This window comes from Coccinella septempunctata, chromosome 2 (genome assembly GCF_907165205.1).
Source record: "Coccinella septempunctata chromosome 2, icCocSept1.1, whole genome shotgun sequence".
In the NCBI taxonomy this organism is placed as follows: domain Eukaryota; kingdom Metazoa; phylum Arthropoda; class Insecta; order Coleoptera; family Coccinellidae; genus Coccinella; species Coccinella septempunctata.
Window position 1 is genome coordinate 54,598,563 of NC_058190.1, and position 14,860 is coordinate 54,613,422.

At 31.7% G+C, this 14,860-nt stretch overlaps 4 protein-coding genes across 5 annotated transcripts; 2 read left to right on the forward strand and 2 right to left on the reverse strand.

Annotated features, from left to right (window-relative positions):
* The first annotated feature begins 464 nt into the window (after positions 1-464).
* LOC123307974 (dynein axonemal light chain 1) lies at positions 465-1,640 on the forward strand. The gene is made up of 4 exons (XM_044890489.1): positions 465-822; positions 880-991; positions 1,194-1,374; positions 1,457-1,640. The coding sequence occupies exons 1-4, from the start codon at positions 668-670 to the stop codon at positions 1,573-1,575; spliced, it is 567 nt and encodes a 188-aa protein (XP_044746424.1). The 5' UTR covers positions 465-667; the 3' UTR covers positions 1,576-1,640.
* LOC123307973 (zinc finger protein ZPR1) lies at positions 1,613-3,723 on the reverse strand. Its single transcript, XM_044890487.1, has 7 exons — positions 3,531-3,723; positions 3,216-3,468; positions 2,975-3,132; positions 2,650-2,920; positions 2,189-2,349; positions 1,808-2,077; positions 1,613-1,754 (listed from the first exon to the last, which is right to left on the reverse strand). Exons 1-7 carry the CDS (start codon positions 3,621-3,623, stop codon positions 1,638-1,640), a joined length of 1,323 nt encoding a protein of 440 aa, XP_044746422.1. The 5' UTR covers positions 3,624-3,723; the 3' UTR covers positions 1,613-1,637.
* A 489-nt stretch (positions 3,724-4,212) lies between these two features.
* Positions 4,213-9,924, forward strand: LOC123306489 (structural maintenance of chromosomes protein 5). 2 transcript variants are annotated; one of them, XM_044888523.1, is made up of 15 exons: positions 4,216-4,478; positions 4,569-4,710; positions 4,766-5,188; positions 5,246-5,479; positions 5,945-6,152; positions 6,220-6,506; positions 6,643-6,802; positions 6,864-7,079; positions 7,539-7,732; positions 7,793-7,975; positions 8,095-8,359; positions 8,432-8,577; positions 8,655-8,862; positions 8,915-9,201; positions 9,606-9,924. In XM_044888523.1, the coding sequence occupies exons 1-15, from the start codon at positions 4,432-4,434 to the stop codon at positions 9,735-9,737; spliced, it is 3,132 nt and encodes a 1,043-aa protein (XP_044744458.1). In that variant the 5' UTR covers positions 4,216-4,431; the 3' UTR covers positions 9,738-9,924. The 2 variants fall into 2 exon arrangements, with proteins under 2 accessions (XP_044744459.1, XP_044744458.1); XM_044888524.1 differs by lacking the exons at positions 8,915-9,201; positions 9,606-9,924 and having other exon boundaries at positions 4,213-4,478; positions 8,649-8,824.
* Positions 9,909-14,031, reverse strand: LOC123306491 (amidophosphoribosyltransferase-like). Its single transcript, XM_044888525.1, has 7 exons — positions 13,791-14,031; positions 13,322-13,586; positions 12,963-13,212; positions 12,230-12,618; positions 11,710-11,815; positions 11,142-11,378; positions 9,909-10,479 (listed from the first exon to the last, which is right to left on the reverse strand). The coding sequence occupies exons 1-7, from the start codon at positions 13,961-13,963 to the stop codon at positions 10,337-10,339; spliced, it is 1,563 nt and encodes a 520-aa protein (XP_044744460.1). The 5' UTR covers positions 13,964-14,031; the 3' UTR covers positions 9,909-10,336.
* Positions 14,032-14,860: the final 829 nt, after the last annotated feature.

The following is a 14,860-nucleotide window of genomic DNA, read 5'->3' on the forward strand; positions in this document are numbered from 1 at the left end:
CTTGATTTCCTAAGGATTTCCAAGAAGAAAATTTTACAAGAATCGAACTCGCCTTTTTTCACATGTCTACCAAGAAGATATAGCTATATTTTTTTTTTGTTCAAGATATAGCTAGCTTTTTGATATGTCCACGGCGAAAATAAAATTCAACATGAAATGAAACTTTTCATTGACAAACCTTCATATTTCTGAACACTATTGAAATTTGTAAATACAGGCTAAAGGACTTCGGACGATGGCCTTTTATAAAATAAAGTAGGTACAGTTATTATTATTATTAACATTTTTTCAACACAACATGAAAGATATTTCTTGGTACCTATTATATCGCGTCTAGTATACCTACTGATCGACTTTTTCGGTTCATTTTGCCATGGTTATATACCTATACTCTTGGAAGATATATCTTAAAACTTTTTTTTTGAGAAAGCTTATACATATCACTCTCATGAGTTTGATCAACGAAAACCTTTAAATAATTGACCTTGTTGATAATATGTGTTACATGAATTAGTTAATACTTTCGAAGTTATGGGAAACTAAAATTTCTCGTCTTATTTTATGACGATGATTTATTACCGTTGCTAACAAAACGAATCCAATCGATTTATTGTTAATGTTGACAAGTTGTCAACTTTGTGTCGTGAATAGCTAAAATAATTTCGATATGGCTAAAGCAACAACGATAAGAGACGCGATCAAAAGATGGGAAGAGAAACATCCAGATGAAAATATAGCGGAAGCGGAAGAGATAGGTTTTCAACTACAGTGGCCTCCTATAGAAAAAATGGACAATTCCCTATCTGCATTAGTGAAATGTCGGTATGGGTGTAAATAAAATTTCTTTGAATGTGAAATAAGGCATTTAAAACATTTTAGAAAATTGAGTCTCTCAACAAATATGATTGAAAAAATTGCTGGACTTAGTTCTCTGAAAAATCTTAAAATTCTTTCCCTAGGAAGAAATTATATTAAATCATTTTCTGGTTTGGTAAGTACATTATCATGAGGGAAACTGTCAGACTGTTTATTTCATAAACAAGTTTTTAGGTTAGGTACATTAAAACATAATCTTTGATAATCATAATATATAAAAAGTGGTTTTCACTTATATTTTATTTTTACCAATGTCTGAATTCTAACTAATAATCAAGTTGAATGGTATAAATAATAACAAAATATCAAACTTATAGGAAGGGGTTGGAGATACCCTAGAAGAACTTTGGATATCATATAATTTTATTGATAAAATAAAAGGTCTTGGTGCTCTTAAAAAGCTCAAAGTTCTCTACATGAGTAATAACCTGGTGAAAGATTGGGGAGAATTCATGAAACTACAAGAATTGCCCCTCTTGGAAGACTTGTTATTTGTTGGTAAGACTCCATAATCTAATCAAATTGTATCAAAAAACCCAAGTACACGAATTAAAATTCAAAATGCTGGCAATGGTTTCAGGTAATCCCCTTCATGAATCTTTCGGTGAAGGTGAGGCTTGGGTGAAAGAAATATCTAAAAGATTGCCACACCTGAAGAAACTAGATGGAGAACCAATTTTGAGAGAGGAAGCCGATTAAAAGAGAATTTTCTCAAAAATTAAAATGAAACCAAAGCTTTAAAATATATGAATAATGAATTTTTATTGATAATTCTCTGTTTTCATATCATTTAAACCTAACTCTTCATTTTGTTCAAAACTTCTTTCATAGTGGGTTATTTTCAAAAATTCATCTGGTTCATCACTTTCGGAAAGGCTCTGAAAAATTATGGATTTTATTTTAATCTCATTTGAATTTTACAAGAGAATACCTGGATATAACTGTTACCAGCAGGATCATCCAAGACAATGGTCACTTTAAACTTGCCATCTAATATTTCATCAAACTTCTTCAAAAATTCCTGAAATTTATCTTTCGATTCTTTTTCGATAGAGTCTCCAAACATGTGAGAATGTTTTGGATCAGATAATTGTTCTTTAACTGCACTAATTAGACCTTCTACTGTCGTGAAGCGCCCTCCTAAAGCATTTGGGCCAACTTCAAGATCTAATTCTGGAATGCCAAGATGACATGTTTCTGACTGAAAAAGATTGTCTTTGTGAAATATTACATTATCAATTTTTATTTTATGAATTTTTTACTCTGTGTAAGACGGAAATTTTTAAGAAAAATTTTGAGAAAGCTACTTCACCTTTAGAACATCCCTTGAAAAATCTTCTTTACTATTCACAGTGACTTCAATGTGGAGCCCTTTGGGTTCTATTCCTCCTCCAGATTTAACTTCATTTGTGCGCAGTCCACAGACATCACATACTGTGGCCATAATCAATACCTCTTTAAAATGAGGAATATCTACAGTTTTTATTCAGTAGATTCAATCATAAATTGATACTTCAAAATTACTGATGCCTGGTTTCACAAAGCTTGATTGAGGAATCAGTACTCACTTAATGGACGGATTCACATTTACTTTTTTTCAATCTAAAATCCCATTATGAACGAATGTTTCAATTATCATTCAAGAATGAAATCAAAATCTTTCTACATTCACTCAATAATAATCAATTGGTAGTTTTTCTGATTCAAGTTCAAAGTTCATTGATCAAATTATCGTGAAACCTGCCACAATTATGAAAACTAATGAAAGGATACTTGTCATTTTCATGTTAGTTTCACAAGGTGCATTACATCCAGGGCAATTTGTTGCAAATTGCAATACTTCTCCTTCGAAATTTTCTAAAGGATACTCTCCCTCCTGGATGGGTTTAAGGATAGCAGAATCTACCACTTCATCATGAGCATATACACCCACTAAATGGTTTTGCTCTTTAGTCCTCAAAAAATACTCTCTTTTGCAATTTTTATCTTTTTGAGGGGAGTAAGGATTTTCAATGAAACTATTTCCACTGACATCCTCTAAAATCTGAAACATTTTAAAAATCAATGGTGCCTGTGTATATTATAGATATATTACTACCAAAGAAAAAGGTTCCTTCAAATTTTTAAGAGTTTTTAATTTCTCAATGAAATCATCAATTTTTGCAGCATCTTCAGAGTGAGTTTGTCTCCTTACAGTTTGATCTTGCTCTAAGCCTAATATTGCTCTATCAATGATTCCTTCTACAGTGGTTACTTCTACAACATGAACATGGCAGCATTAATATTTATGTGCCTGATTTCTTATGCTCTTATATCATCAACAAAAAGCATTACAATACCTCCTTTTTGACTCTGAGAAGTTGTTTCAAACTGGAGTTTGGGTATTTTAATACTAGTATAGTCACTTTTCACGACCTGACGGTTTAAATCTTTGGGAGATTCAACCTCAAGATATATTCGAATTCCTTTTTCAGCAACAGGAGCGCCAGATTGCAATTCATTATTTTGATATCCACATTTTTCACAAGAAAATGACATTACTATTACGTCCATAAAAAATGGAATTTTAGTCAGCAATAGTCTAGTTACACCCTGAAAATATAATTGAAGAAAAATTTTTCGAACTGATATTTTGAACAAGAAATACGTCGTACATTAGAATGACAATTCATACACAAAGATTCAATCTCTGTAGCTTCTGGATCATCTGGATTTAATTCTGGAAAAATTGGTTTACTCGAACCCATCTTCTAGCCGGATATGGATGAACTTCTATTCAAATTGATAAAACTTCTTGCTTTTCGCTTTTGTTAGAAATTAGAAAAGTTCGCTCGTTGAACCAAAGATTAACCTCTTCTTGAACTCTCGACAAGTGTTAGACCATAGAGAAACCACAGAAAAGAGCACAGAACCCTAATCAAACTGCACAGGATCACAGAACCACAAATACGAATTAGGATATCTTTCAATATATGCTGTGTTTTTATGATATGCACTCAATAAGCACTAGTTTTACTAATGGAATTTACTATTACAGTGAATTCCATTGAAAGAACTAGCTTCATATCCTTAGCAATGATTCTAGTGACATCAAAATATGCACTCGCACTGCACTGCACGCTATGATCAAAGAGTTAATCTTTGCTATGATTCATATCTGGGATTGTTCTGTGCTGGGAATACTCGTAGATATATCTACGGGAATCGGGAATACTGGCAGTACAGTTGGGGAACATCGGAACTACACCTGAGTCAGGTTCCCGTTCCCGTTTGGTTTTTGGTTCAGTTCATCATCATTTTACAAGATTTTTTTTCCTGAAGCCAGCCCGACACAACAGTTGTTTTTTGTTTTGTTATGTTATGTGGTTGTCTCTGCTGAAGTTATTAGTCATTCGCTTGAAATCGCTATTTCAGAGAGGTTATCAAGGATTACAATAATAATTAATTAGTTGATTAGATTAGTTGATTTTTGTTTCTAAACTGAAATCCAAAGAGTTTATAGAGCTCTATAATCTTTGCTGAAATCTCTGCTGAAATTATCATTTTCATTCAGATATGTTTCAACAAGGTTCAATCAGAAGAATACAGGTGAAACAGTTCGTGTATGTTTCTTCTTTCCCGACCATTCTCTATTATTATGGTTCTTACGGTTCTAAATAATTATTTTTCTATATTTTTATGACAACTTTTAGGACTTATTCCTATGCGGAATTTTATCCTGGACCTCATTTGAATATGATTATTGGTCCTAATGGAACAGGAAAGTCAACTATGGTTGCTGCTATAATTCTTGGATTAGGTGGAAATCCCAAAACTGTAGGAAGAGGTACAAAGGTATAATATCTACATATAACATGAACTTTGTCAGGCAATGAATTTATTATTGCAGATCAGTGAATATATAAAGCATGGTTGTAATGAGGCAACAATAGATATCTACCTACAAGGGAACGATCATAATACTTTTTTAAAAGTAACTAGAAATTTTGATTCTTCAGAGCGGAATTTATGGCTCATCAATAATACTAGAAAAAGTTTAAAGGAAGTTTTAGAAACGATCAAAGCTTATAATATACAAGTGGACAATCTTTGTCAGTTTTTACCGCAGGATAGAGTGCAGGATTTTGCTAAAATGGATAAGCAAGAGTTATTGAAAGCAACACAGTTAGCACTGTGTAGAGAAGATCTGTTTGAAAAGCAACAGAAATTAATTGATTTCAAGAATCAGTATACAGAGATGAACATTTCTCTGGAAAAAAATGAACAAAAACTAGTTCAAGCTAAGGAATCTAATGCTAGATTAGAAGTAAAGGTGAGTAATTTAAATAATTATGTTCTACATATCATATATGGAAGTTGAGGATTTTAGGTGAAGAGTTTCAATAAAAAGAGAAATTATTTGGAGAGTATTCAACATATTGAAAGAAAGGTAGCATGGATCAGATATGAACAATTGCTAGAGGAGGTGAATGAAATAAAAAAAGATAAGGTCAAGGCTACAGAAATATTTGATAAACATAAGAAAATTGGAAAACCAATGGAAGAAGAAATAAATAATGCAAAAAAAAATGCTAAGCAGTTACACAACTCTCATTCTAACACTGTAAGTAATTTGAGTACCTAGTTAGTGGCAGTATCATATTCAATAATCATAAAAATCTCATGTTTTTCTCCCATATTTTGAATGATCTATCAGTAAGGCCTTCTGTTCTGAAAATGCTCTAACGAAGAATATATATATAAATTTCTTCTATTTCATCAAACTGTTCTCTCATTATCTCCTTCATTTTATATATTTCATCCTATTTATGCAATATAGAACGATAGAAATTATCAATAATTTTGGAATTTTATTGAATGACAATTATTGAGAGAATTGCATTTTTACACTGGCACTGTTCAATCAACTGACCTGTAATAGTTATTTAATCAACAAGGTTATTAATGAAAGCAATTAATGATCTCGAACATTAACGTGATCGCTCCATATATTTATTTCTGGGATGATCAAAGATTATTTGTTGTTTGTTCTGCAATGTAGGTTGGTTAGTATATTGTGTTTTTGCAGATGAAAATAAAATGGGATATGGAAAAGACCCTTGAAGAAAAATATGAAAAAAGGGATTTTTATAAGCAGTCTATTCACAGTGTCAATCAGGAAATGAATGTGAGATTAGATGAGTTTGTACAGCGTGATGCTGAAATAGATCTGACTGTGAATAAAATTGAAGAGCTAGAAAATATTAAAAAAAAGTTGATGGAGAAATGTAAAAATGGTAATAGTTCTGAAACTCGTAATATATTAAAAATAACTTTTGAAATATTCAATTTTTTTTGTGGTAGATCAACAGGTTAATCAAAAATTGGGACAAATAACTGCTGAAATTGAACAAGTGTCCTCTCAACAAAGAATCTTAGAAGACAAAAGAGATAATCTTATGTCTCATAGAGTGAATAAGCAGGCAGAATTAAGAATGATGGAGAATGAATTGTCTCATCTAGAAAACGTAAAAAATCAAAGATTGCAAAAGCTATATCAAATAGATAAAAGAGTTCATCAAGCAGTCTTATGGTTGCGAAATAATAAGCATTTGTTCAAGGGTGAAGTGTGTGAACCAATGATGTTAGAAGTGAGTATTCAGTTAGACATGAAATGATATTCTTCAAAACACTCTAGATTAGAAGTACATATAACTTTTCTTTCAATTTCATTGTATTTCATACAATAGGAACAAGTCTTGTAAAAAAAAAATAATAATATTTCAGATTAATGTATTAGATATTAAAGATGCAATCTTTCTGGAAAATATAATTTCTAAGCGTGATAGATTAGCATTTACTTGTGAAAGAAAAGATGACATGAATCTTCTTGTTCATAGTCTTAGAAATCAACAAAAACTTCCAGTTAACGTTTTACATTCTAACTGTAAGTATAATAGTAGTGTGTGTAGTCAGTGGTTTATATAATATATTTGTGAAAATTTCAGCCAACATAGACATGGAGAAATTTCAACCATCAACACCTATTGAACAATTGAGAAAGTTTGGATTCCATGCCTATGTTGATCATTTACTAACCGCTCCTAGACTTATTATGAACTATTTATATAGGTCCTACGGTATACACAATATTCCTGTTGGTGATGCTAAAGTCGATCAGTATTTTGAGCAACTTCCGAATTCTATAAGGCTGTTCTTTAGTCGTAAGAAAATTTATGATTCTGCATGCCATAAAAAAAATTGGTTTGTTCATCCATGTTATTTTCATTTTCTTTTTGTCTGCACATTTTTCAGTTACTGCTGAAACCAGTCAAGTTCCATGTGATATGTTAACTTGCAAAATTTGATAAAAACTTTTCTAATTAGTACTACAACTTGTTCTTATTTGACAATTGAAGTGTTACCGGAGACTTAACATAATATGAATTTCATACAACCTCATTTAATTTTTGTAGCATATTTTTAAAAGCACCTGAAGGTATTTTTGCTCTATTCGAGTATCTACCTACATACTTAATGCTGGAAACAACATTTCCAATTAGTAGCTTGGTTTTTTTTATAATCAGGAGGATTATGCAGATTATTACATTCAAATCTTTCCAACATTATTATATTTTACTCTAACTACATATTATACTAAGTATTGACTGATTTCTTTTCAGAGAAGTCTAGATATAGTGTGAAATTTTCTGCATATACTGGAGCAAAAAGTACTAGACAGAGTCAAATCTCACCAAACAATTCTTTATCAATTTCCGTAGATATTATGAAACTGGAGAATTTGAGAGGTCAAATACAGGAAAAGAAAGAAAGCTTTTCACTAACTGACATGGAATTGAAAAATTATGATAATCAGGTGGGCAGAAAAAAAAAAAACATAAAAAAACCATATCAATTGTCTTGTTTCCATTTTCAGTTACAGCAATGTAGAGAAAAAATTGAAGAATTACAATCTGAAAAAAAAGTGATATATGATCTAAAACAGCAGATTAAAACTGTGGGATCTAGGTATATGGCAATGAAGGCAAAAGTAGAGAACCTGAAAGCAGCAAATTCAAATAGAGAAAGTGTCAAAACTGATGCGAAGCAAAAAATACGGGTAAATCATAATTTTGCTTTAATCAATTTATGTAAGATAAAAATTCTGAATGCATTATGTAGGAATATTTCCTTATGTTGTAATCTTCAACATGTTTTAAAGAAGTGTATCAATTCCAGAAAATAATTGAAGAAATGGTGCTTTATCAGAACGAGGTATGTTCTACATTCAAGGGTTATAAAAAGTTGTTGGTTAAATCACAATTGAGTATGATGAAAGTGGAATCAGCCAGAAAAAAGTGTATGTATTTAGAGAATAAATATCATGAAACTAAGAGACTATGTGATGAAGCTGAAGAAGTATTGAACACTGTGAAAGAAAAATATGCTGATATTGTTGGACAGGCAAAAGCAGCATTGCAAAAAGCAAAACAACTCTCAAAAGGTAAGGCTACTGAAAATGATAAATTTTATATCTGTAAGTCATCAGAGATGCCTTATAACCTAATGATTTCAGGATTTACACCAGATGATGAAGGCTTCAATGAGTTCAAAGAAATTTATGAGAAACTTCCTGATGATTTGAAAGTTCTGCAAGTAGAAAAGGATCAGATTTTATTGAAGATTGATTGCTTACGAACAGCCGATGATGGCGAACTAGAGGTAATATGCTGAAATATTCTATTAATAATATTCAAATGCATTCTTTTTAATGGAATTATTTATGAATGGAGTTTTAGGAATATGAGCAAAGAGTTGAATTGATTAAGAAATTAGAAAGCGAAATAGATAAAACCACTGCTGAATTAACTAAAATGAAAACACAAATGGAAAAACTCGAAGAAGAGTGGCTGGTACCTCTTGGTAATCTCGTGAACGAAATCAATTTGAAGTTCTCTAATGCTTTCAAGAAAATGAAATGTTTGGCCGAGTTGGCCATCTGGACAGGTTAGGTCGAAAAAAAGAATACTTACTCCATATAAAAAAAACTTTTATCTAGGTACTGATGCCACTGATTACTCCCGCTATGGCCTGAGCATAAAGGTTTCTTACCGAAACGGGGAGCCGTTACAAGAGCTCAATTCTACCACCCAAAGTGGGGGTGAAAGGGCAGTAGCTACTGCTGCATTTATGTTGTCACTTCAGGAGCTCACACCAGTTCCATTTCGTTGTGTGGACGAGATCAATCAGGGGATGGACAACAACAATGAGAGGAGAATATTTGATCTATTGTTTGATTGCACAACACAAGCAAACACATCACAATATTTTCTTATCACGCCAAAGGTGAGATATTTTAAGTATACGATATATTTAAGTATGAATTATATAAGAGAATAAATAGAAATATATGTCCAAAAAAAAATCTGACTGCAGACTAAAAGGGAGAACGCAAGATCTATAATCTACAGACTTTTATTTGAACATTGCATAATGCAACATGAAATTTTCTTCTGTTTAGTTCCTATTTCTGAGAAACATTGCATGTTGCATGTAACGTTGCCCAAACTGGATAATGATTATCAATTAATAAACATTCTATTTTTCCACTTAAGCCTGCAGTGGGGTATTTTGTTTTTTCTTATAATACTTTTTATTTCAAAATTGCAAGCTATGCTCTTTCACTGGTAAATTGTTTTATCACAAACTATACTCTTATTTGTGATCTAATGTGAAATTCAATTTTTCAGTTAGTGCCCAACTTAAAGTATTCAAAGAATATGGCAATACACATCGTACATAATGGACCTTTTGTTACCTGTGACAGAAAATGGTACATGTCCAAATTATGCAACCCTCAAGGCGTTAAAGTTAATGTGTGAAAAATTATTATTATTTTTTGTGTCTTGTATTACTTATCTTTTGCTTTATCTTTTAAATATATTGATATTATGTTGAAAGTACTCAATATAGTTATACTGGAATTATTTCCATAACTAACTTTACTTTTTTTATGAAACAACAGAGTGATGTCAGAAAGCCAAACAAACAAATAGAAGTTGAAATTTTTATTGAAAAATTAATAAATTTTACCGATATACAACAATGACGAATCATATAATACTGATAGTTCTGAAAAGGACACTTCCAAACAATTTAAGTGAATATATTTGCGTTAATTTAATATCTGGTTTGTTCAATATCCATGACAATTTGTATAATTGTCAGTTTTAACATATAAAAATTTATTTAAAAAATGCTTATTTAAAAAAATACTTATTTTTATGATAACCTTAATACTAACAATTGAATATAAGTAGCACCTGCTGCCCAGTCGTTTTTGAAATCTTTCCAGTTGCTACCGACAGCCGATTCAATATGAAAAGTGCATCACTGGAAAGGAGTTGAGTTGAGAAACGATATGTGCATTACTTATTGCACAGATGATATAACTTTGACTTGAAAATCAACCAGTAATATTTCACCATTCCAAATCTTGTGGAATACCTCCAGGGTAAATTCCTGTAAGGCAGGCTGTACAATGACCTTTTTTCTTATTTGGGTTGTTCCTTTGAACTGCTTCCAATAAGCCTTCAACACTAAGGTACTCCAAACTGTCTGCATCTTTAGAAAAAAAAAAGGATAATATCTATGGAGGATGATTCTCTGAAGAAAAATAATTCATAAACAAATATCTATATAATACAAATAACTGAAAATCCATTAACTATCTATTAAATAATGCACATAAATATATAGATATTTAATTCTAATGAAACATGACAGGTTTCGCTACATTGTAGCTTCTTCAGATTATTTTAACAACTGTTATTAGAATATTTAAAAACACTAGCCTAAGGGGGGTGAAAATAATTTTATACTACTTTGGGAATTTCACCAAACCTGTAACTTAACAGAAAACATTCAACAGAGAAATGACCAGAAGGAATTGTCTAGTTCTCCCCTGTTGAATGTTTTCAGTTAGAGGTTCGGTGAAATTCCCAAACTGATATAAAATTATTAGTACCTCCCCATTTTGAACCTTTCGCTGGAATATTTGAAATATTCTTATTTTAATATCAGTTGTTCAAATACATCGGAAGGAGCTACAATGAAGTTTCATTAAAATTAAATTATATGCGTACTTTTTAATATATGTATTATGGATTTCTATCAAGTAAGGGCCACCACTATGAGAACTAGGCAGCCACCATCGTTCTGAGTAAAAACAGAAAAGTTTCACTAACATTATTTGAAGCATGCTGTCAAAAAACTGAAATACCTACCAACTTTCTTCGCTATATCATCGGACTTCAACTTATTTGCAATTAATTCCTCACTAGTTGGAATGTTGATTCCCATATAGCAAGGATGTTTAATGGGAGGGCTGGCAACACGTATGTGAACCTCCAAGGCTCCTGCCCTCCTCAGCAACTTGATTATCGGACTCATTGTATTTCCTCTCACAATAGAATCGTCTATGAGAATTATTCTTTTTCCTCTGACATTTGATGATATTGCACCTAACAAATGATTATTCCAATTTAGTTGGTACCTACTTGAGAGTAATTTATGATGCACTATAAATTATTGTAGTTATAAAATGAATTTTATGTTTATTTATGTATTTCAAACTCGTCAAAATCTGACCAATTTGTTTAATTTTTTTATCTGATACACTATTTTGGAAATGGCATGGATAATTTGATACCAAAGATAATTCAATTTTTTTTTTTTTAAGATTGACCCAAAATAAAGACAGTTGTGCAAAGTATCTGCCGAATACCATCTAATATCATTTAAATCTGAAAACTATATGTAGTATTTGGTCTTAATTTGGTTATAAATACTTACTGAACTTCAAAGCTACTTTAACTTGTCTCATTCTGTTGCAAGGCTGGATGAAAGTTCTACCTACATAATTGTTTTTCGCCAGTAGTTCTCTGAACGGTATACCTGTCTGAAATGGGTGAAAAAGATAGTTATTCATCTATATTAGACTTAAAGACAACTGCAAAATGATCATGAATGTTCACAAAACATTAAAGTTGGTAAGATTTATTGAATCAAAAGTAACACTTTACAATAACACTACCAAAACTATCTAAATTCGGGTCGCTTTTTCCTTTATTCAACTTTCGGGACGATTTTGATTATCTATGAGGACTGATTTGACAACTAAATGTATTTGATTATGACAGAGCTTGTTATGTATTCAAATGAACAAACATGCAAAAACTCCCAAATTCACATGAGTATATTTCTTGTTTCATTTGAAAATAAACTGATTGAAAAGCTTCTTTGCTTATAAGTAATTTCGTTATATTAAATGTGACAAGTAGAAAGTTCAATATTAATGTTACTTTCTACTTACTTTCTGGGAATATCCATGAGCAGCTGCGTTTCCAGATTCCGGAACAGAACCAACAACATCTGCTTCAACAGGTGATTCTATAGCCAACTGTTTTCCACATTCCATTCTTACTTCATATACTTCTTGTCCCTCAAAAATACTGTTTGGTTTAGCAAAATAAACATATTCAAATATACAAAATGCTAATGGTTTTCCCACTGGTAAAGGCACTATGTCCATGGTTTTGGCACCTTCTTGTGTTATCTCGACAATTTCCCCTGGGAGAACTTCTCTCAAATATCTCATATGATTTAAGAAGGCACATGATTCAGAAGAAACAACCCATCCATCACAATCTTCCAAGTCATCTTCCTGATCATGACCATTGAGTGTAGTATGTTGGTTATTTCCTTGAAATATCAAGTATTATCAATCAATATTCAAAAAAGAACAAGTTCAAAGGGGGAAACAATTCAAATTGTAAATATAACTTATTATAGAACTAATATTGGTGAAATAACAAATTGAAAATAATTCCATTTGCACCAATAAGAGTATTTTCAGTCTGCGAAGAATCAGTGAGATTTTATAAAATTTTGTCCTGTATGAGGGAATATGTGAAGTATAGGATATGTAAGAATATCTGAGGACAAACTGAGTTGAAAATGGATCTCAATTGAATCGAATTGGTGATTGTAACCAAAAAATCATTTTTAAACTTTCCATTTCAGAACACATTATTATATTTTCTTACGTTCATTTTCTTGAGTTAAGATCTTTCCTAAGCACAAAGGACGATTTCCATATGGGTCTCTTACTGCGTAGATCCTATCTTTCAACATGATAACTAAAGAATAACTGAGAGGAGCTAGATGCATGACATGCCTTATTCTTGCCACCCAGTCTGGTCCATTGACTTCACCATCTGGAGGAATGAGACAAAGAGCCTGAGTAATCAATTCACTATCTGAATGAGTAGATAAACCCACACCTCTATCTAGAACCTTGAAAAAATTTTAATATAAAACATTTCGAAATGAATAACTGCCAAAGAAATAAGTATGTAAGTAAATAACTTTTTCAATTTCACTTCAAATGTAAAAATAAAATTACCATTTTTCTCAAGCTGTCACAGTTTACCAGTTCTCCATTATGAGCTACAGCTAAAGATCCATGCATAGAATGGACTACAAATGGCTGAGAGTGTACATTAGTGCTTGCACCGCTTGTAGAATACCTAGTATGTCCAATTCCTATGTGACCTACTAAATTTTTCAAGTCATCTTTCTTAAAAACATCCTTCACAAGCCCCATGCCTTTGTGGATATGGAAATCATTATTACCAATACTTGTGACTAATCCTGTAGATTCTTGACCTCTTTAAAAGAATAAAAGAAACAATTCATTGATGTGGCCGATACTTGATGAAAATCCAGAATTGAACAAAAACCAGTTTATATGATATGAACTCATTTTCATGAAAATCGTATGTTCTTTTTTTAGTTCTATTTATTTTAAATAAATTTTCAGTGTCCTCTTATGAAAGACAAAAATTGTTTAAAAATAATTAGTGGTAACCTACCTATGCTGTAAAGCTTCTAACCCTATATACACTATATGGGCAATTTCGCTTTTATTATTGCCTTCAAACACCTTTTTTCCAATTGCTCCAAAAACACCGCACTCATGTGTGAGCCCAGCCAACGATTTGACTTTCTCTTCTTTCCGTTTCTTGAAACTAGTTATACTATCCATTGAAATTTTCCTTTCTTAAAAAGTTCTTTGTAGAAATTTACAAATGCATTCAATAAATAAATATATTTACGTGTTATAATCCTTATTATAAATTTTAAACAACAGGCGGCCATAGACAAACTGAATAAAACCAAAGAGTAACAACAAGTTGTTCCTCTTTGATAAAACAAAGAGGTCTCTGCTAAAGATTGTTAAAACAATCTTGAAGAGTTGTTTTCGATGATTTTTTAAATATTTTCCTTGACATACTTGAAACCTAACTTTGCAAAGTAATTAAATAAGTATAAATTTATTTAATTACTTTGCCACCTACATACTTATGAAAGAAAATATAACACCAGAGATATATCTCTGTATAACACTCAACAGAGACAACTCTCTGTCTCTTACACTCAAGTATCAGAGACAAGAGACAAGACCCTTTCTCTATGTCTATCTATCTTTTTGATATGAACCATAGAGAAAGGGAAAGTCTCTGATATGAACTATGGAGACAGAGAGGTTGTCTCTGTATGGAGGTCCATAATTTGAACCATTTCTTTGCCGCTAGGCGCTGAAACATCAAATTTGTGCCTGTTCTGTATCACCAAAATTAATTCTTTGGTATTAGCAAAGAGTAACCAACTGGTTCCTCCTTGGTATTAGTATCACGATCGATTCTCCGTTCAGGTAAATTAGGAAAGGAAAAAGCCAGCTCCTACCAGATACTGACGCTGTACGCGGGCACATCCATGCATATGCTTTATGCTGTTCAGTAAACAAGCAGCTGTGTTTCTGTTGTAAAATTTCCATCAATTCCAAAATGAAATTATATTAAAGGCTGCCACTTTTCGTTTAGGGTATGGAGAGTACTGTGGAGGGTACTACCCTCCATGGGTTAAGGCTATATACAAACTG